Source organism: Nerophis lumbriciformis, linkage group LG07 (genome assembly GCF_033978685.3).
Source record: "Nerophis lumbriciformis linkage group LG07, RoL_Nlum_v2.1, whole genome shotgun sequence".
Lineage (NCBI taxonomy): Eukaryota > Metazoa > Chordata > Actinopteri > Syngnathiformes > Syngnathidae > Nerophis > Nerophis lumbriciformis.
Window position 1 is genome coordinate 19,400,063 of NC_084554.2, and position 23,499 is coordinate 19,423,561.

General features: G+C 38.5%; 1 protein-coding gene across 1 annotated transcript in view; it reads right to left on the minus strand.

Moving 5' to 3' along the window:
* Positions 1–4,193: 4,193 nt before the first annotated feature.
* The window catches only part of sspo (SCO-spondin), a 302,516-nt gene continuing 283,210 nt past the window's right edge, over positions 4,194–23,499 (minus strand). Inside the window, exons 109-112 of the mRNA XM_061964637.2 lie at positions 20,922–20,982; positions 18,689–18,819; positions 13,381–13,531; positions 4,194–5,201 (exon numbers count right to left, since the gene is read on the minus strand). Of these exons, the coding sequence (XP_061820621.2) occupies positions 5,179–5,201; positions 13,381–13,531; positions 18,689–18,819; positions 20,922–20,982 (366 nt within the window). The 3' untranslated portion in view covers positions 4,194–5,178. The remainder of the gene's footprint in view (positions 5,202–13,380; positions 13,532–18,688; positions 18,820–20,921; positions 20,983–23,499) is intronic.

The following is a 23,499-nucleotide window of genomic DNA, read 5'->3' on the forward strand; positions in this document are numbered from 1 at the left end:
AAGGAGGGGGATAGACGAATAAGATAGCGGAAGAGGATAGAGGAGGGGGATAGAGGAAGAGGCTAACGGAAGAGGATAGAGGAGGAGGATAGAGGAAGAGGAGAGAGGGGGAGGATAGAGGAAGAGAATACGGGGGAGGATAGAGGAAGAGGATAGAGGGGGACGAGAGGAGGGGGATAGAGGAAGAGGATAGCGGAAAAGGATAGAGGAGGAGGATAGAGGAAGAGGATAGGGGGAAGATAGAGGAAGAGGATAGAGGAGGAGGATAGAGGAAGAGGAGAGAGGGGGAGGATAGAGGAAGAGGATAGAGGAGGAGGATAGATGAAGAGGAGAGAGGGGGAGGATAGAGGAAGAGGATAGAGGAGGAGGATAGAGGAGGGTGATATAGGAAGAGGATAGCGGAAGAGGATAGAGGAGGAGGATAGCGGGGGACGATAGTAGGCGGTAAGATACAGAAGGAAAGAATAGAGGGGGAAGATAGAGAAGGAGGATAGAGGAAAAGGAGAGAGAGGGAAGATAGAGGAGGAGGATGATAGAGGGGGACAATAAAAGAAGAGGATAGAGTGGGACGATAGAGGATAGAGGAAGAGGATAGCGGAAAAGGATAGAGGAGGAGGATAGAGGAAGAGGATAGGGGGAAGATAGAGGAAGAGGATAGAGGAGGAGGATAGAGGAAGAGGAGAGAGGGGGAGGATAGAGGAAGAGGATAGAGGAGGAGGATAGATGAAGAGGAGAGAGGGGGAGGATAGAGGAAGAGGATAGAGGAGGAGGATAGAGGAGGGTGATATAGGAAGAGGATAGCGGAAGAGGATAGAGGAGGAGGATAGCGGGGGACGATAGTAGGCGGTAAGATACAGAAGGAAAGAATAGAGGGGGAAGATAGAGAAGGAGGATAGAGGAAAAGGAGAGAGAGGGAAGATAGAGGAGGAGGATGATAGAGGGGGACAATAAAAGAAGAGGATAGAGTGGGACGATAGAGGATAGAGGAAGAGGATAGAAGGGGACTACGTTGATGCTTGAGCATCCATCCAGCGCTTGGTGTCCTCCTCCTCGTCAGCTGCGGTGGTGATCCACTTTCCCTGACCACCTGACTCTTACCTGCTGGCTTCAGGTACTCATGGCTGCGATCCAGTCTTTCATGGCGGGGCTACAGTCTTTCATGGCGGGGGTACAGTCTTTCATGGCGGGGCTACAGCCTTTCATGGCGGGGCTACAGTCTTTCATGGCGGGGCTACAGTCTTTCATGGCGGGGGTACAGTCTTTCATGGCGGGGGTACAGTCTTTCATGGCGGGGCTACAGTCTTTCATGGCGGGGGTACAGTCTTTCATGGCGGGGGTGCAGTCTTTCATGGCGGGCGTACAGTCTTTCATGGCGGGGCTACAGTTTGGCAGATTTGGTAACTCTTTAGATTTTTGTGTTAGGTCTGGCACTGCCTTAGAACTTCTGGTATCCGTAATGTGAGGGGGGCGTCCTGTCATGATCCATCATAACACTTTTGTGTTTGTTCCTGTTTTAACGCTCCTTTACTCCCTTGCTTTTCACTTCTTGTTGGAGCGCTGATTGTGCACACCTGTCACTGTTAGTTTGTTTTACAACAATGGTCGGCCTCCACTCAAATGCTGTTTTTTTTTAATTTTATGTGCCAAAGTGTAATATTAAATAGCTGTTACATCCTGCATCCATATCCTGTGCTGTCTTGGACTATGGCCTGGTACCTAATAAAAGAACCTTCTACATGCTAATGGTCTACCTTCTAGGCATGGTGGGATCAAGCCAACAACCGCAATTGTGCGGATTTGTGACAGAGAGGTTAGAACTAAACACAGTACACCTTTTCTTCTTCGTCGCTACGACACAGAGGTGCAGCTTTGACTAGTTTGCACGGGCAGGAAGTCTCCCTTAGTGCTCCCCTCTGGCAAATGTAATGATCTTTCTGTAATTTCGCACATGGAAACTTTGTTACAACTTTCACTTTCTCGAGATAGTCACGTTTGATTATCTACTCAGCGCTACGCCATAGCCAACCTCAATAAACTATCGAATCTCTACTGTGTTTGTTTATCTAGGTGTTTGAAACTTTTTTTAAATTGGAAAAAGTCAAGAGTTAAATCTGTTTTTTTAACCACTGGACTTCATAGGATATATTGTTTATGTACTTGTCTTTATATATACAATAAACCAGTGGTTCTCAAAACTTTTTTCACCAAGTACCACCTCGGAAAACACCTGGCTTTCTAAGTATCACCATAGTGACCAGCGTTAAAATACAGTAGCGTAGTAAGCCTCAATTTTCATTAAAAACAAGTCAGAAGTTTTATTTAAAAAGTATTTATAATTAGGGATGATGTTCGAAATCGGTTCTCCCGGTTGTTCGATAAGAAAAGAACCGATTATATGGACTTGAATCCCTTTTTGAGAACCGGTTCCCGTTATCGAGGCCACTATAGTAAAGAAAAAGAGTTGGTTCTTTATTCGAATCCCTTCCCACGTACAGGAAATGCCCTGTGGGACCTGCAATGTTATGCCCATTTGATTGTAGACTCTTACTGACACCTTGTGGCGATGTGAAAATACTATGCGTCATTAGTTTGGGCACTTCCGGGTTGAGACAATTGAGAAGTAGACAAGTTGTGTTAGCTCTTACAAGCCTTGGAAAAGATACGTCTGTAAGTAAACTGTTTAACTTGTTTATATAACTCAATATTAAGGTGGAAAGTGTTTAAGTTTGATACTAAAATGTTTATTGAAAAACGATTTTTGTGCACTGTTTCAATGGATGTTTTGAGGACTTAAAATGGCTGCCAGTCGTGTATTTCCACCATCGAAATAGTTTCAACACTCAGAAGTATTTGTTTGATGATAGTACTGTATATTTGTGTGAAGCTAATATTTACATGTTATTTATTACATTACAGTATGTTAATTGAATCACATAGCTTATACATTTGTCATTGTGTGTATTTCAGTTTAAAAAAATACAAACAACAGTCCATTGCAAGACAAAAGTAAAGATAGGAAAAGACAAAGCAAGATCAACAACAATAAAGAGCCTAAATGGATTAATCTGCTTTGGATTGTTTGTTAGCTGTCTGCCAAGCTGTATAACCTCAACACGTATAGTGAGGGCAGAACAGGCAATATGCAATTATTGCCAGGCTTCGCTCTCATGTAAGGGGGGAAGAATTGTTGATTGATGACTGTGGTGTTCTTAGTGTCATAGTGTGTGTAGTTAGTATGTTCCAATAGCAGCAGAAGTGCAGTTTTTGGAGAGCTGTATTATTTTCAGTTTTGTGCCCAAGGGACTGATTTTATTTAACACTATATTATTATTTATACACCTATAGTGATCACAGAGACAGGTTGTTTTTGTGTTACTGCATATATTTGTTTTTCTGAAAAATCCCACTTAATATACTTTGGGTAACAACAGTCAATACTGTATATATATTTTTTAGGGGGGTAACAGTCAATATATATTTATTTATTTTATTTTATTTTTTTCTTATAAAATAAAAGTGAGCTTTTGTTAAACCAAATATTGTGTGTTTTTTTTTCCATATACAACAACCTATCTGGATTCGATAAGAGAATCGATAAGGAATCGGTTCGATAAGAGGATTCGATAATGGGCTTGAACTCGATAATTTCTTATCAAACATCATCCCTATATATAATACTTTTGGTCACTGTAGCATTACTCACAGTTTACAGTGGCGGTATAGCTCGGTTGGTAGAGTGGCCGTGCCAGCAACTTGAGGGTTCCTGGTTCGATCCCTGCTTCTGCCAACCTAGTCACTGCTGTTGTGTCCTTGGGCAAGACACGTTACCCACCTGCTCCCAGTGCCACCCACACTCGTTTAAAAATGTAACTTAGATATTGGGTTCCACAATGTAAAGTGCTTTGAGTCACTAGAGAAAAGCGCTATATAAATATAATTCAATTCAATAAAAAAAAAAGTTTGAACAGTAACACTTTTTCAATATTTAATTAGGTGATTCTTTGGCATACCACTAGTTGTACATGCACAACAATGTCGTTTACCTCGAAACTTCATAAGATATGTTTATGTACTTTATATGTACATACGTATATACAATATACAGTATGCAATATTGTTTATATACTTCTCTTCTGTGAAACTCTTTCAGACAGGAAAATACACACAAAATAAGTAGATTTTGCATACCAGGGTTTATTTTTGTCTTTACGAGTAATCACACAGTTATTTGCACATGATTTGTGTTGAACAAGTTTGAATCGTCATTTAATGCAGAAAAGTCATATTGAGAACAGATCAAAAGGTCTTCCATACAAAAAAATAGAGTGGGAAAAGTCTGCACAGGACAAACAAGAAGAAGACGTACAGTGGAAGCCGTTTATGTCGACGCTTCTCAGACTGGATTTAAGCGGCTGTCGACATAACCACAAACTGAACTGAAACTAGTCATTTCTGCACATTAACTTACAGTATGATATATTGAGATTGTAGAAGTATTTTTGTGTGTTGACATGATTTTCCTCCGTGTGTGCATATTTGTCTTAATATTCTTGGGTTTTCATATATTTTATATTAACCAACAGACACAGTGATGATTTGTGTATGTTTTGATTACAGTGACAATAAAATTTTCATATATGCACGAGTATTTCCATCTGAAATACAATAAATAAAAGTGTACATTTTGTAAGTCACGGGAGAAGCCAAAATAATATTGCAATGCTTTATGCATGTTTTAATGTTGTGTAATTAGACCGTATTTGTGTTGCTGCTTAGTGAAAATGACTAGGTTAACAATACTAGAGCACATAAGCGGAAGATTTCTTTGTAGAAATTACTTTGTTGACTCAGTTTTTTAATATGACATCAACTTTTAGTAAAAAAATACAAAACTCTGGACCATGACTTGACATAAATGGGTTGTAGATATATAAACGTGCTGTCGACATAAGCGGGTTCTAGTGTATGTAGATCAGGGATGAAAGGTCCTTTAATGTGATATAAAAGAAAAGAAGAAAAGGTTGAAAAATTGTGAATGGATTTACATGATAACAAAAACGTTTGGTTTGAAGTGTGCTTTTGAACAAGTGATGAGCCATCAATCTGACTGTTGTCTTATTGTTTTTTTTATCAATACATCTATGTGAATGAATAACATAATAAAAATATTACTTATGCTCATCGCCTGGACAGGTCGCCTCCTGTGAGTGAGAAGGAGGAAAACAAAGCATGAGTTTTAATTGGCACACTTAAACTTCACATTTGAAGTACACACGAGTGTAGAAGTGGCACAAATGCAGTAGACCATGGGTGTCAAACTCTGGCCCGCGGGCCAAATTTGGCACTTGGCCCGTGAGGCGATATCAAATTAACACTAGAGCTGGCCCGCCGATTATATACAGCGGCGGTGCCGTGGTACAACGCTAATTCTTATACTTGCCAAACCTCCCAGGAGACTCCCAAATTTCAGTGCCCCTCCCGAGAATTGTAACGTCCCCTTTTCGTCCAGTCCAACGAGTGCTGGCTCAGTTACATAATATGTGCGGCTTTGGCACGCACACAGAAGTGAATGCAACGCATACTTGATCTTCAGCGATACAGGTTACACTGAGGGTGCCAGTATAAAAACCGTTAACATTGTTAGAAATATACGCCACACTGTAAATCCACACCAAACAAGAATGACAAACACATTTCGGGAGAACATCCGCACAGTAACACAACATAAACACAACAGAACAAATACCCAGAACCCTTTGCAGCACTAACTCATCTGGGTATGTGTGTGTGTGTGTGTGTGTGTGTGTGGGGGGGGGGGGGGGGGGGGGGGGGGGGGGTATATTGTAGCGTCCCGGAAGAGTTAGTGCTGCAAAGGGTTCTGGGTATTTGTTCTGTTGTGTTTATGTTGTGTTACTGTGCGGATGTTCTCCCAAAATGTGTTTGTCATTCTTGTTTGGTGTGGGTTCACAGTGTGGCGTATATTTCTAACAATGTCAAAGTTGCTTATACGGCCACTCTCAGTGTAAACTGTATCGCTGTTGATGAAGTATGCTTTGCATTTACATGTGCGTGCGTACAGGAGCCTCTCATATCTTGTGACTGGGCGGGCACGTTGTTAGAAGGGATGAAAAGCGGACGTGACGTCAACTCGTAGAGGACGTTAAAAGCAGTGCCTGTAAGGCACGCCCCCAAGACTGTGGAATACGAGATATAATGACTGATGAACACCTTCGTTCGATAATGAAGGTTGCCTCAGCTCAAAGCCTGAGCCCCGACATTAATGAACTAGCATCCAAGAAAAGATGGCAAGTATCTGGCTTGGGCACATCAGATTAGATCAGTGTGTTGCAAACTGAGCAGTTTAAAGTCCTGAATGGTTGGTTTATTCATTATTTGATTTTCAAATTTATTAGCCTGTGGAAAAAGTTAATGTTGATATTTACCTCAGAAGGCTGCAATTAGAAAAGAGGCATTCAAATTTTATTTAAATTGTATTTGATATGCCATTGATATTTTTAAATTATTATTATTATTATTATTATTTTAAACTCGATTTTGCATGTCACTATAAAGTTATATAAGCCGTGCTTGTTCAATATTTAATGCAAAACTTGTTTGGGTCCCTAACAAAAAGCTTAATTTGTTCAACCTTGGCCCGCGGCTTTGTTCAGTTTTAAAATTTGGCCCACTCTGTATTTGAGTTTGACACCCCTGCAGTAGACTGTCAAATATTACATAAAAAAATGCATAGTACACAGTGATGGTCACCATCTTGGATGCGTGTTGTATGTACAGTAAGTGAGGAGTTTTTCATAGAACATTCCACAGAATCACAGCCATTTGTGTCCCCAGGAATTAAAATGTAGAACACAAACTACATGTTGAACACGACATATATTTCTATTTGATGCCACTTGTCTTTTTTGTTGTGTGTCTATGCAATATGCAATATGCAATATGTACCGTATTTTCCGGACTAAAGAGCGCACCCAGTACATTTTTAAAGGAAAAATAGTTTCCATATATTTGCAGCACCAGACAATAACCCGCAGACATATACAGTGCAAAATGAGTTGTTTACACAGAAATATTTTTTAAATGTTTATTTACATACCTTAATTGTTTCCAAACCGTGTTTGTAACACAGGAGTAAAACAGCTGATGGTACAAAACAGAAGTCATAGCGGAACCTCCAGGTTTTATAACAGCTTCTTCCCTCGGGCCATAAGAATCTTGAAAGCATCAACATAATCCCCTCAATTCCCCCAAAAAACATTAACTCGCTAGTGTGTGAATGTGAGTGTGAATGTTGTCTGTCTATCTGTGTTGGCCCTGTGATGAGGTGGCGACTTGTCCAGGGTGTACACCGCCTTCCGCCCGAATGCAGCTGAGATAGGCTCCAGCACCCCCCGCAACCCCGAAAGGGACAAGCGGTAGAAAATGGATGGATGGAATATAAAGACAAAATAACATACAGTACAGGCCAAAAGTTTGGACACACATTTTCTTAATTTTCATGACTATTTTCATTGTCGATTGTCACTGAAGGCATCAAAACTATGAATGAACACGTGGAGTAAAAGAAACCTTGAATACAAATAAACCTTGAATACAAATAAAATAATGTTTGCTTTAGATGCATATTTTAAGTAGTCAACATGTGTTTTTTAGTAAAAAATATATTTATTTTGGAGAGTAAATGACAATGATTCAGTGGAATGACCCCCAAAAAATAAAGACATACATACTTATACACTATATTGCCAAAAGTATTTGGCCACCCATCCAAATGATGAGAATCAGGTGCCCTAATCACTTGGCCCGGTGTATCAAATCAAGCACTTAGGCATGGAGACTGTTTCTACAAACATTTGTGAAAGAATGGGCCGCTCTCAGTGATTTCCAGCGTGGAACTGTCATAGGATGCCACCGGTGCAAAAAATCCAGTCGTGAAATTTCCTCGCTCCTTAATATTCTAAAGTCAACTTTATTATAAGAAAAGTGAAGAGTTTGGGAACAACAGCAAGTCAGCCACCAAGTGGTAGGCCACGTAAACTGACAGAGAGGGGTCAGCGGATGCTGAAGCGCATAGTGCAAAGACTTTCTGCACAGTCAGTTGCTACAGAGCTCCAAACTTCAAGTGACCTTCCAATTAGCCCACGTACAGTATACAGAGAGCTTCATGGAATTGGTTTTCATGACCGAGCAGCTGCATCTAAGCCATACATCACCAAGTCCAATGCGAAGCGTGGGATGCAGTGGTGTAAAGCACGTCGCCACTGGACTCTAGAGCTGTGGAGATGCGTTCTCTGGACTGATGAATCACGCTTTTCCATCTGGCAATCTGATGGACCAGTCTGGGTTTGAAGGTTGCCAGGAGAACGGTACATTTCGGACTGCATTGTGCCGAGTGTGAAATTTGGTGGAGGAGGAATTATGGTGTGGGGTTGTTTTTCAGGAGTTGGGCTTGGCCCTTTAGTTCCAGTGAAAGGAACTTTGAATGCTCCAGGATACCAAAACATTTTGGACAATTCCATTGGATGGCACTTCAAGTTCATATGTGAGTAAAGGCAGGTGGCCAAATACTTTTGGCAATATAGTGTATATATTGTAGATTGTCACTGAAGGCATCACAACTATGAATGAACACATGTGGAGTTATGTACTTAACAAAAAAAGTTGAAATAACTGAAAACCTGTTTTATATTCTAGTTTCTTCAAAATAGCTACACTTTGCTCTGATTACTGTTTTGCACACTCTTGGCATTCTCTCGATGAGCTTCAAGGGTTTTCACTTCACAGGTGTCAGAGTGTTGATGCCTTCAGTGACAATATACAATGTAAACAGTCATGAAAATAAAGAAAACGCATTGAAATGAAAAGGTGTGTCCAAACTTTTGGCCTGTATGATATATATATATATATATATATATATATATATATATATATATATATATATATATATATATGGAATGTTTCCATAAATGCATGTGAAATATGGACCTGAAAAAAAGATCAGTGTGAGTAATCTGCATGGGGAGCACTCACACATATCAAGCATGGCAGCTGGTGTGTGTGTGTGTGTCAATGACTGATCGCCATAGTGACCAAATCCGTCAGACATGGTGTCCATGGGATTGTAGCGCTGAGAAGGGAATTTGAGCCGAGGGATACTGGGCGTCGTCCTACGGCGGCTACATCCAATTAGCTAACGCCATCAGAGGCGGAATCTGTGATTGAATTATTGATGGCGGCTCAGGAAACACGTTTCAGTGAGGCTGCATGTCGTTTTGGTAGAAGAGTGTGAATGGAAGAGTGCCAGTCATCAACAGTGTCAAGTAGAACAGCTCTGGTTATCATATACTGTATGGAAGTATTTGGAACTATCTACTCATTATATTCATTAATCTAGGGTTGGACTAAATATTTCATCTTTAACCTTATTACATAATGTGGGACAAATAACAGTGGACAAAACCTTTCAGCTAATCAAAATCTTACTGGCATAAACACAAGCAGGGATAAATTGGGACCCAAAGCAGAATTTAATTTTTTATTATTATTTTTTTTAATTTGTATTTTTTCCCCACAGTTTTTTATTTATGTGAAATATTTTTTATACTTTTGTTAAAATCAAAATTGAATGTACAAATCCCAAAACCAGTGACGTTGGCATGTTGTGTAATTTGTAAATAAAAACAGAATACAATGATTTGCACATCTTTTTCAACTTATATTCAATTGAATGAACTGCAAAGACAAGATATTTAATGTCTGAAATGAGAAAACATATTTTTTTGCAAATTATCATTAACTTAGAATTTAATGGCAGCAACACATTGCGAAAAATTGACACAGGGGCATTTTTACCACTGTGTTACATGGCCTTTCCTTTTAACAACACTCAGTGAACGTTTGGGAACTGAGGAGACCAATTTTTGAAGCTTTTCAGGTGGAATTATTTCCCATTCTTGCTTGATGTACAGCTTAAGTTGTTCAACAGTCCGGGGTCTCCGTTGGGGTTTTTGACGCTTCATAATGCGCCACACATTTTCAATGGGAGACAGGTCTGGATTACAGGCAGGCCAGTCTAGTACCCGCACTCTTTTACTATGAAGCCACGCTGTTGTAACACGTGGCTTGGCATTGTCTTGCTGAAATAAGCAGGGGCGCCCATGATAACGTTGCTTGGATGGTAACATACGTTGCTCCAAAACCTGTATGTACCTTTCAGTATTAATGGTGACTTCACAGATGTGTAAGATACCCATGTCTTGGGCACCAGTGTTGGGTTAGTTACTGAAACCCAGTAACTAGTTACAGTTACTTTATTTCAAAAGTAACTCAGTTACTTACACCAAAAAGTAATGCGTTACTGTGAAAAGTAACTATTAAGTTACTTATTTTTTTATTCTTTTTTTTCTAAAGCTCCCATTAATGCCCTTTTAGCCTTCATTTCAGTACTGTTATTGCACTAGAGAATAATACAATCTGTTGATCAACTTGACATGCATTTTTTTCTTCCTTTTAACATAATTAATGAAAAACAGTGCAACATAAAAAGGCATTCTCCTTTCTTTAAACTTGGACCAATGACCATTAATAAAAAAACAACTTAAAGTGCAACATAAGAAGGCACATCATCTTCCTTGAAACATAGGTAGTGAAATAAAGCCTGACATCTGGAGTGATGCTGCTGTTTTCCACACTTGGAGCCATGGATTGTAGAGTCCTTGTTTTCAGTGGCAGGATCATTGACTCAGATGGTGAAGTTTCAGTGTTCAGTAGAGATGTAACAGTTTTGAGGGGTTTAAGCACCTGGAGGACCTCCTCTGCCGCTCTCACATCATCATCAGACAGGGTGATGATGTCTTTGACATTTGTCTTCAGGGTCTTGTGGGTCAATGCAGAGTATATAGCTGCCTGCTGCTCCAACATATCAAAAGTGGAGTTCCACCTTGTTGGGACATCATGTATGAGCTTATGAGTAGGCAGCTTTAGCATTTCTTGCTTTGTCTTAAGCACATGAGCAACTGTTGTGCTTGGGTGGAAGTAGGAAACCTCCTTCCTGATCCTCCCAAGGAGGCGCTCCATCCTATTGACTGAGATTCCCTTCTGTGATGCCAAATCTGCTGTCCCAGTCCTGTCTCATTCACTGCAATTATTTGATTTTTGGCATTATCACGTGTGACTGGGATATCTTTATCTTCCATTCCTCCACTGCTTGTGTCAGTACCTGCGCAAGGTGACTCTCGTAGAGGGGGCGTGTCTTCTCATCTGCCATTTTGCTGTGATGAAGTGAGCGCTTATCGTCACATAGCTCCCCTGGACGTCCACCCGTCTGTCGTGAGCGCAACAGATGATGCTCGGGATAGTTCATCCATAACTTTTTTCTTCTCCTGCTCATAAAGATCTGGCACAATCTTATCGCTGAAGTGGGTGCGCGACGGGATGTCGTAACGTGGCTCAAGCACGTTCAGCATGTGTTTAAAACCCTCGTTTTGCACAAGGGACTCTGCACCTATAAACACACCGATTAATAGGCGCAGCATTGAAGCTCTTCCGTTACTCCGCTCGCCATGATCACGCCGTGTGTGGACTGAACGTGCGAACAATATATATTTTTTTCATATATCAAACCGCGTATCACGTGTGTCCCTCCCCTCCCCACACCCAGACACACACACACAGAGCGCGCATCTTTTCTTCTCCCGCTTGTGACAGAGGAAGAATCAGAAGGACGACACTGCAACTCTCCAATAAAACACACTCAGATCTTCTGTTTCTAGCCGATACTACATAAAAAATAACGTAAAATAACACAGTAACGCATCATGTAGTAACAGTAACTGAGTTACTGAATATAAAAAATAACGCGTTAGATTACTAGTTACCGCCGAAACTAACGGCGTTACAGTAACGCGCTACAAAGTAATGCGTTAGTCCCAACACTGTTGGGCACTAATACACCCCCATACCATCACAGATGCTGGCTTTTGAACTTTGCGCCTATAACAATCTGGATGGTTATTATCCTCTTTCGTCCGGAGGACACAAAGTCCACAATTTCGAAAAACAATTTGAAATGTGGACTCGTCAGACTAAAGAACACTTTTCCACTTTGCATCAGTCCATCTTAGATGAGCTCGGGCCCAGCGAAGCCGGCGGCATTTCTGGGTGTTGTTGATAAATGGCTTTCGCTTTGCATAGTAGAGTTTCAACTTGCACTTACAGATATAGCTACAAACTGTAAATACTGACAGTGGTTTTCTGAAGTGTTCCTGAGCCCATGTGGTGATATCCGTTACACACTGATGTCGCTTTTTGATGCAATACCGTCTGAGAGATTGAAGGTCACAGGCATTCAAAGTTGGTTTTCAGCTTTGCTGCTTACGTGCAGTGATTTCTCCAGATTCTCTGAACCTTTTGATGACATTACACACCTTAGATGGTGAAATCCCTAAATTCCTTGCAATAGCTTGTTGAGAAATGTTGTTCTTAAACTGTTCGACAATTTGCTCACACATTTGTTGACATCCTTGTTTGTGAATGACTGAGCATTTCATGGAAGCTGCTTTTATACCCAATCATGGCACCCACCTGTTCCCAACAAGCCTGTTCACCTGTGGGATGTTCCAAATACGTGTTTGATGAGCATTCCTCAACTTTCTCAAGTTTTTTTTGCCACTTGTGCCAGCTTTTTTGAAACATGTTGCAGGTATCCAATTCCAAATGAGCTAATATTTGCAAAAAATAAAGTTTTCCAGTACGAACGTTAAGTATCTTGTCTTTGCAGTCTATTCAATTGAATATAGGTTGAAAAGGATTAGCAAATCATTGTATGCTGTTTTTATTTACCAACGTGCCAACTTCTCTGGTTTTGGGGTTTGTAATTTAATGTATGTTTTTCACTAAAACAAATTCATGGGAAATCAATTGTTGAAAAAATAATAATTTTTTTGTGTGCAAAAAACAAACTTAACATGACTGTAACATACATTTGCATATGTTCCTGACATGTATTATATTTAGTTTAATTAATTTAGTTTAGAAGCCCAATGCTAGGACATCGCGCCACAGAGGGTTTCATCAATGTCAAGTCTCATCAGTCACGGCGCCGAAAGGGCCTAGGAATAACCTTGTGATAAAATTTCAAATTTTAAAAGAAAATACTGTACACATGCAAAGTTGTACAGTAAAAAAAAGAAACCATCCAAGGCAAGATGAAGAGTTTTGATGGTGAAATACAAATATGTCATTCGCATGTGTTGCTTGGAGGTTTCCATGCAAGTGTTGTTTCCACAAGCTGTTATTTTAAATCTGTGCTCCTACTGCAGCAATGTAATGTGATATTTGGATATTCAAATGACTTCTCCTCACCTTGGCAGCTGGTGCACTCACAGCTGTGTATGACGGGAAGGACCACCGGCTCGCTGTCACCGCTGTCACACTGCAGGTTGAGGAAGCGAACAGGTGTGTCGGGGTCTAAACGGTAACTGCAACAGTCACACACGGACCTCAGGTAGGGCTCCTTGAACAAGAACAGAAGTGCGCATGACAAAAACTTCAGGAATCCATGCAGTTCAGCAAAATGCTTCTAGCTGAGAGGAAACAGTTCTGTTTTAATATTAATCATTTTAATAGTTTTTTAGGACATACTCATATGAAAACAATCATACTGTGCCTAAAACCACTCAATACCTAAAGCAAGATAACTTTGGCTCATTTGAGCGCACTGATTCACACACAGGTATGAGCCAGCCGGGCCAGCTTCTGGCATAAACAGCCCATAGAGATAATTGCTAAATTGCTGTATTTCTAAAATGACCATAATAATTATGTTTATATTATAGTCAAACATTTTCCTCAAAAATAGAGTCTAAACATTTGTTTTTTCATAGGTTTTGCCCATATATTGTTTTTTTTTCTTCACTTTTTCAATTAATGTGAAAGCATTTGTAAACAAAAAATGATTTGCAATAATAAAAAATAAAAAAAGATTTGGAACCAAAAAAACTATTTTCAATTAAAAAAAAACGACTTGTAACAAAAAAGGATTTACAAAAAAAAAATGTTCAACCAACAAAACAATTTGCAAACGAAAAACATTTAGTTTTGTAACCAAAAAAACAATTTGTAACAAAACAAAAACAAGTTTTTTAACAAAAAAACAACAATTTGTCACCAAAAAAAGGATTTATTTTTTAACCAAAAAACACCATTTGGAACTAATGAAAAGAATTGTGACAAAAAAAAAAAATTTTAACCAAAAAAATAATAATTGGCCACCAAAAAAACCCTAATTGTGATTAAAAAAGAGCCTTCTCCTGAATAAATCTGATTTGTAACAACAACAAAAATCAATGTACAACAAAATACAAAGATTTGGAATAGAAAAAAGATTTTGAACCCCCAAAAAAAGATTTGCAACCATAAAACTGATTTGTAATTAAACAAAAGATCTTTAACCCCACAAAAAGATTTGCAACCGCGAAGGGTTTTTTTTGTCAACAAAAACACCATTTGTAAAAAAAAAAAAGATTTGTAACCAGAAAAAGGACTTTTGTAGCAAAAAACAACAACAACAGTTTGGGACCAAAAAATGATTTGCAACCAAAAAACCTATTTGTTACCAACAAGTGTAACCAAAACAATCTGATTTGTATCAACAAAAAAAGATTTGCAACTAACATGATATCAATCCATCCATCCATTTTCTACCGCTTGTCCCTTTTATATATAATATAATAATATAATGATAATATAAAAAAACTATTTTCAACCCCCCCAAAAACGATTTGCTACCAAAAAACCTTTTGTACTATAAAAATGTTTTTAACCCCCCAACCTCCCAAAAAAGATTTGCAACCCCCATGTTTTTGTAACCAATTGCTAACGCTGCCGAAAAGCAAATGACAACACAAGCTCAAATAATGGTGGTAAATAAAAAGCTAACTTTGCCAGCACGCTGCTTGTTACATGCATACTCTGTTGCCACGGTAACAGTAGCCAATGACACATTTGGCTCCACTGATGTTTATTTTGACTAATCTCCCAGCATGGCTGACTCTATTTTTACAGTGTTGATGTATGGATGCCAACAGAGAAGAAAGTCGCAATGGTGATGCACTTCCGTCTTTGCGGTCTTGCAAGAAAAAAATTAAATAAAAACAAGAACAATTTAATACAACCACAAGAAAAAGTGAAGAGGAGAACTCAACACGTGAGGTGGCAGTGTTCTGCTTCACGTGCTCAAATCAACACATCTATTTTTAGACCAGGAGTGGTTCAACACCTAAATCAAGTATCTGCATTGTTAGCAGTCATGTTAACAGAAGCTTTGCAGAGATTATCATATGTACACTGTGGGCCTAAGATTCAAACACCACACGGTAAACAGTATGTGCAATCTATAAAATAGCACATACTATTAGTGGGCGTGTTGCATGTGATTTACTAACACTTAGTGTGCAATTGAAAAGTAGCACAGATGCAAAGAATTTGTACTTAAAGAAGTTTTTTTTCATACAAGAAATATTTTAATATATATTCTATATGAAAAAAACCAAACATCATTCAAAAAACACTAAAGGACACCAAAACACATTAATTGAATTAAGTATTTTTAATAGTATATAGTATATGTTTATAATATGTATGCATTTAATGAGTAAATATTCTTATAAATACAGTATATATTTCTTGAGTGTATTTACACATATTGTATGCATATTTGCTTTATTTATTATGTAAAAAAAAAAAATAGTACAATATCACAGCAGCTGTGATCCAACTATAAGCAGGAGCATTTTAATATATATAAAAAAAGTAGCAATACAGTAGGTAAGGGAATCAATACAAATATTGTTAATATAGATTTTAATACTAATATCAGTATCGCACTGATATAAGAGTAATAAATAAATATATACGTTTTAGTTATCTTCTGTTTATTTTGATTAATATCTGCATTAATAATGGTATCGTGTTGATATTGTTTTATGTATATATTATTATATGTATATATTGTTGTATTTATTTACTGTATTATTATATCATTTATAAACTGAGGGAACTTTTGGACTTTCGTAGATTGTATGTAATAAAAGTGATTAATTGTATTTTTTTGTTGTTGATATTGTTACATTGTGTTATAATGTTGTATTATATATTACATTTTTTTCACAAATAAGTTGGTTGATTAAAAAAATATTTTTGTCTTGTGTTTTATTCTAAAAACGATCATGTTTAAAAAAAATTAAAAGCAAACCTTTTGGTGATCTCAAAGAATGTCCAGTAAAAAGTATCATTATTGGTATTCAGAATTCAAAACGATGACTGTTTATTCTTAGCAGTAAAGTCCACACCTAAACAATATTTTCACAGGCTTGCAAAGGAGTTTGGCATTCAGCAAAACAATTGTTGATTATCAGTAACAGTAAACACGTTTATGTTGACACCCTTAGGATTGGCTGATTCACGTTGACATAAGTGGTTGTTGACATAAGCGAAACGATTTACTTGTGACTCTGCCCAAAAACATAAAACAATTGTATGATTTCTTATAACAGGTGACATGTTTATGGTTTAAGTTCATTTCGAACATGCCTCCATTTGTGTACATTTTTATCACACAAATATATTTTTTTATATTATTATTCTGTGTTTAAATGCTTGTTCTATATTTAACAGACCTGTTTTTTGTTTGATTATTTTTTTCCAGTATATCTTCCTGCTGCTGACAATCTAAACATGTAAAACGAGATAGTCCTGCTTTTATTTTGAAGCTTACTTTGCACTGAACAGCAAGTGAGTGTGTGCATGTTTTAATGTTGTGTAATTAGACAGTAGTTATGTTGCTGCTTAGTGATAATGATTAAGTTAGCACTTTTTAACATAACCCGAACATTTTTCACAGAAATTATCTCTTTGGGTCTCACATTTTATGTCGACCATGTATGTTGACGTCAATTTAAGCGAACATTTTGTAGTAAAAAATAAACAGGATGGAAGAGGACTTGATGAGATGTTGACATAAACAGGGCTGACCAGTGTTCTGAAAATTACTTTTAAAAAGTAATTAATTATAGTCACTCGTTACTTTACCAAAAAAGTAATTGAATTACTTACGGAATTACTCTTAAATAAATGTAATTTCATTACTAGGGAAAGTAATGAATAAATTACTTAAAAAAAATGAATTCAAATATCTGACATTTGCAGTTGAAAGACCTTATATCAGGGGTGTCAAACTCATTTTAGCTCAGGGGCCGCATGGAGGAAAATCTGTGCACACGTGGGCAGGACTATTAACATCATGGCATTAAAACAACAAAATAAAGACAACTTCAGATTGTTTTCTTTGTATTACTTTGGCCAAAAATAGAACAAACACATTCTGAAAATATTACAATAAAAATATAGAAAAAAATACCGGCAGCGGTAAAGTTTAGATCCATGAAGGAAAGAAGAAAGTGAATTAATGTTTATAACTGAATAAATGTACATATGCATAAAAAATTGTTTTCTTTTGTATAATTTTTTTTTAATGAATTAATTAACGTTTATGACAACCTTTTTCCAAAACACAATATAGAATGTGAGATATAACAGGATAATGCATACATTTATCATTTGTTTTCAAAACGGTGGGACCCCATTTTTATTATTCCTAGCGCCAATACTGATGGAGTATTGGTGTGTGCAAAACAGCAGCAGGCGGCTGTGGCCTGCGGGCCGGTTCTAATACTAATCAAATATCATCCCGGGGGCCATAGATAATTCCCGCGGGCCTTGACTTCGACACCCCTGCCTTAGAGCAAAGTGTGCGTGTGTCTGTGCTTTTAAAAACGGGGCCTGTTGCCAAGTGACGTGTCACGTGGATGGAGCGGTGTTTGTTAGCTTTAGCCGTTAGCAGCGGCAGTTTGTCGGCTCTGACGCCAGCTCTTTTGAATCTTTTCACTCGATTGTGTTACCTCACCTTAATAAATACTGTAGATTGAATGTGCCTTGATGGATGTCATACCTGTCAACAAACGATGTCTTGCATGGATGGCAAGTTTGTCACTTCAATCATTGATTTGTTGTTCATTATTCCCATCATGTACGTGTGCTTATGTTGTAGTCTGCTGTGTCACAGTCTGTGATATTGCCTCTTTGATATCAAGTTCATTTCAGTGCGGTGCTGCTTGTTGCTTTCACTAGTAAGAAGATGCTTCCTGTATTTAACTTGCTGCACTTATTATGCTGTCTTGTTGCTGACATAAATAAAACCACATCCAAAGTAGCTTTACATCAAGCTATAGCTAACGACGTTGTAACGGACCTAAAATTAATTAATTAAATTACTCTTTACTATTAAAAGTAACGGCGTTAAATAAACGCTGTTATTACGAACACTGGAACCAACAAACACGTTGTCAACATAAACGGGTTCCACTGTACTTGAAATGGTATAAAGGTATTTTAATGTGATAAAAATAGAGTTGCAAAGGACAAAGAAGACGTTTGAAGGTATGGAATTCAGTCCCTTGGCTCTGACTTTATACAGTGTCTTAAGCGGGCAAAGTGCACCAGAACTTGATGAGTTTGTCAACATTGACGGGTTGTCAACATAAGCAGGACCGACTTAAGTGTGTTCCATTGTACTGTAAGCGTGTGTGTGTGTTTGTGTTTATCTCATCCACACCTCCAAGATGACATCAGTCCTGGACAGACATCGTCCCCTGCAGAAGCTAACCTCCACGTTGTCAAGGCGACAGTCTCCCTTCGTGATGTTCTTGACTTGTACGTAACGACGACACTCGGGCACAGGTTCACCTAACAATTTCATACAGAAGTAAAGACGTGGGGAGGGGGGAAGGGTGTAAACAGAGAAATATGGTGAAGTTGAACGAGCAATAGAGAAATACATATATTTTTGGTTTGAGGAAGACAAAGTCATAGAGGCTAGTGCCATCACTGTAGCCTCTTTATACAGTATGTGAGCCAAATATAGGTTATATATAACTAGCAAAGAACCACCAAGTATAGACTGGATCTTCTCTACAGTAGGGTTGACCCAAACCGATATTTATTAGTATCTGATAATATGTGCTTGCATGTAAAATGTGTCATAAAATATCTGATACAAGCAGTCCTGCAGCGTTACTTGTGACATCTAAATGTCCTCCAATAAACACACAAGGTTGGTCTTGTCTTGTATGTTAGTCAAGTCATTTACAAAAGGTAAACATGGCAGGCTATAGGGTCACGGAACTAGCAGCTACACCACGGCTAAGCACACAATAGCACACAACCTAGACATACTGTATGTAATAAGTGTCCCTAATTGAACCATATTACGGTCTAAAACAGCACATTTGTGAATAAAAACAAGTATCAAATCAATATAGTTGCATATTAATTACGCATACAAAGTCTCCAAGGCAGAAATGTATTGGAAAGTATCAGTAACAAACCTGTCCACTTTATTCAACTGAATAAACTGAACAAACAACAGTAAACAAATCAACTGAATAAACTGACTGAATTTAATGATGCGTTGTGGCTACTAAAAGAAAACAATTACCACTCCACTTAAGACAGAATAATCAATTAATCAATCAATCAATCAATCAATCAATCAATCAGGTTTATTTGTACAGCACCTTACAACATCACAATGGTGCACAAAGTGTTTTACAAGAAAAATACATTAAAAGCAACTAAAACCGCTCATATTAAAACATATTAACAAATAATAACAAATACTTATGGCAGTTGTTTGTTAAATGCCAGTTTAAACAAATATGTTTTTAGTTGAGATTTAGCTTCGTGATGGCTCGCAACTCAATTCCAGACTGTTATATGTATGTTTTGTATATTTAGTTCATTTTAAATAGTCACAATGCAGTTAATATGATAATTGCTATGTGGATTTATTGCCTAGAGTAACGTGTAGTGAGATATTTAGACCACAGGTGTCACTAATTCAGACTGGACAAGAGAGCGAAGGAGAAGACGTTTCTACAAGTATCCAGAGTTAGACACTTTTAATGAACACATTAATTGAGTGTGTATGTTGTGTAGTCACAAAAGTAAAAAGGAGAAAAAGAAACAACGCCTCGTTCTTCCTTTATTTTAAGAAGTTACGGCCTCACACAGGTTTTCTCACACAGACGATTAATGATAAATAGGTTAGTGTTTTTCATACCGACCATTGTTCACTAATTTCACTTGATCAAACCATTTCCTACATTCCACAGTACAAAATAATACAAGTATTAATGTTTCCTACTGATATAATATTGGTATCGTATCAGAAGTGAAAAACTTGTGTCACGACACTCCTACTATATACCGTATTTTTCGGACTATAAGTCGCAGTTTTTTTCATAATATGGCCGGGGGTGCGACTTATACTCAGGAGCGACTTATGTGTGAAATAATTAACACATTACCGTAAAATATCAAATAATATTATTTAGCTCATTCACGTAAGAGACTAGACGTATAAGATTTCATGGGATTTATCGATTAGGAGTGACAGATTGTTTGGTAAACGTATAGCATGTTCTATATGTTATAGTTATTTGAATGACTCTTACCATAATATGTTACGTTAACATACCAGGCACGTTCTCAGTTGGTCATTTATGCGTCATATAACGTACACTTATTCAGCCTGTTGTTCACTATTCTTTATTTTAAATTGCCTTTGAAATGTCTATTCTTGGTGTTGGGTTTTATCAACTAAATTTCCCCCAAAAATGCGACTTATACTCCAGTGCGACTTATACATGTTTTTTTCCTTCTTTATTATGCATTTTCGGCCGGTGCGACTTATACTCCGGAGCGACTTATACTCAGAAAAATACGGTATATGCCGTATTTACCTTCTATATTGTATACTTTGCATATAGTGTATGTGCATGGGTTACCTGGAAAATGTTTCCTGCAGACGGGGCAGCAGCTTCCTGGTTCCTCAACTTTAATTTCTCCCTGAAAAAGAATAATGAATTTACATTTGTTATTATCAATGTCATAAAATAAGTCATTAGGTGGGTATGATCCACGTATGCCCCCTTCAGGTGCAGTAGAGTCGTCTGCCTCGCTTTATGAACGAACACTGCAGTTTATTGTCTGCTCAGCAAGATGCCACACGCTAACATTACATATACATTACAAACAGGCTGTAAAGTTATGGTATTATGGTAAAGTTATGGTGTATCATAAATCCTTGTATTAGCAACATGATTACAAGCGGACACGTGACACATGATTAGATGTGCCTGCTTCACACTATCCGGCGATTGAACAAGAGTCCACTGATTGAGAGACGAAAGCGCTGGTCAACGAGCCAAAGGTTCAAGCTGTCTGCTTGTTGTCCAGTATGACATGGAAGGCGTCAGGGAGTGAAGATTGCACACATAGGGTGTGATCAACTAAGACTGTATTTACAATTGTAAAGTGGTGTAGACCGCCTTATTTAAATGAGGATGTTGCACGTACTCAGGCATGTGATTTGAACTTAATGAAAAAGATTGAAAATAAGCCGGGTGTCTGGGGGCCGCAGTATGACAGGTGGGGGGAGGGGGGAGGGGGGGGGGGGGGGCAAACACCCCGCCCCCACACATGCAAAAATTAGCACAAAAAAAAGCACCATTTAAAGATGTTTTAGTGTTTAAAGAAGATAAAAATTATCAACAGAGTTTACATAAATACATACCCCATTCATCCAAATAAATCACTATGTCTGTTTCAGTCGCTATGTTATTTTGTCACTACAGTAATTACAACTTGTGTTCACCTCCACAGGAACCACATGGGTTAGCCTTCTCTCTACAGTACTTATTAGTATTCACTTCACAGCCACAGATGGTGCATCTAGTTATTTACATTATTTACACATTACTTTGGCATATTTGCTTTGATGGCTCTGACATGAACCTTCCTGGCAAATTTCTGAGCAACTTGCATTTTCCTTTTTGTTTCTGCTTTAGTGGATTTTGCCTTGGATTGTATAGCCAATTTCTGTCTCTTTGACTCCCTCTCCACTTCTAACTGCCCCAAATGCAAAAATCATAAAGAGTACAAATTTGTTTTATTCTATTAGCTAACTTCCTTTATCTGAATAGCCATTTGTGAATTATAGCATCACATAACAAATATATTGCAGTCATGTGGTTTATGTTTCTAAATGATTCAACTGACATTTTGTTCATTATTTCTACTGTTTATATTTTGACATTGATTAGAATAAAGCTGATTCTAATCAATGTCAAAATATAAACAGTAGAAATAATGAACAAAATGTCAGCTATTGTCTTGTTCTAAAACACTAATTAAAATGAAATTTAGCATTTAGACAGGCTATACAAAGCAAAAGTCATCACATGTCTGCCAAAATCATGTGTATTCTTAAATGTGTATTCCACGTCTACCATGTCGAGAGCAGTTTTGATTTGAGCTTACACGGTAAACAACTAAAATGAATGTGTTGGGCATTGTTTTATTTAGACGCATTCATTTGTCCAAATGTGGCCAAGTAGACGCATTGTGTGTTTCCTGGACGTTGTCTACATCGCTAAAAGAAAATCTAAGGAAGAGAATCCCTCTGCCATCTTCCACTAGTTGTTTTTAATACATAAATCGCCCGCTTGAATATTCCCTCTTCTCTACTCTCTCGTCATCATTTGTGATTTCCTTTCCTGGTTCGATGACCCGTTCTATCTTGCCTCTGATTGGCCTGTCCGTAATGTTTTGCCCCAATCTTACCCAATCGTGACTCATCATAGTAAACCAACCAACCAATCGTGGATTTTCTTATACGTAAACCAATCAACGAGGTTTCCCGTATATTTTGTCCCCTGCCCTTGGAGTTGCTTCGCTACGTAGCTTCGATTTTTAAGTTAATCATTTTTAATGGAAAACTGTAGTTTTTACCATTGGATTATCAAAAACCGTACTCATTACGGGAAAACCGTACTTGTTGGCAGGTATGGCAAGGAGACGGATCAAGATTTTAACACACTGTGGAGGGGGCGTGGCCCGCGCATCTCCTGCGGGCAGGGCGTGTGCAGGCTATGAAGCAGCTGACAGGTGAGTGGATTTCCCAGCTGGAACGGGTTATCTAATCACCTGTCTCCTTTATTAGCAGCGTCCGAGGCCATGAGGGGAAAGCGAGCGAGAGACAGAGCAAGAAGAGACGCAGAGTGAAAGAGGAGAGCGACGAGCACCAGCCAGTGGACAGAGCAGTGCCAGCGGGTGTTCGAAAAGGTAAAAACAGCCCTCTGCGAGGAGCCGGTACTGCACATGCCTAACTTTGCCATCCCCTTCTGTCTGCAGGCGGACGCGTCGGGCAGGGGACTGGGAGCGGTGATGTCCCAGCGGGTGGAGGGCGTCGACCGCCCTATACTATACATCAGCCTGAAGCTCTCGGACCAGGAGGCGAGGTACAGCACGGTGGAGAGGGAGTGCCTTGCCATCCAGTGGGCGGTCGGGGCCCTCCGGTACTAC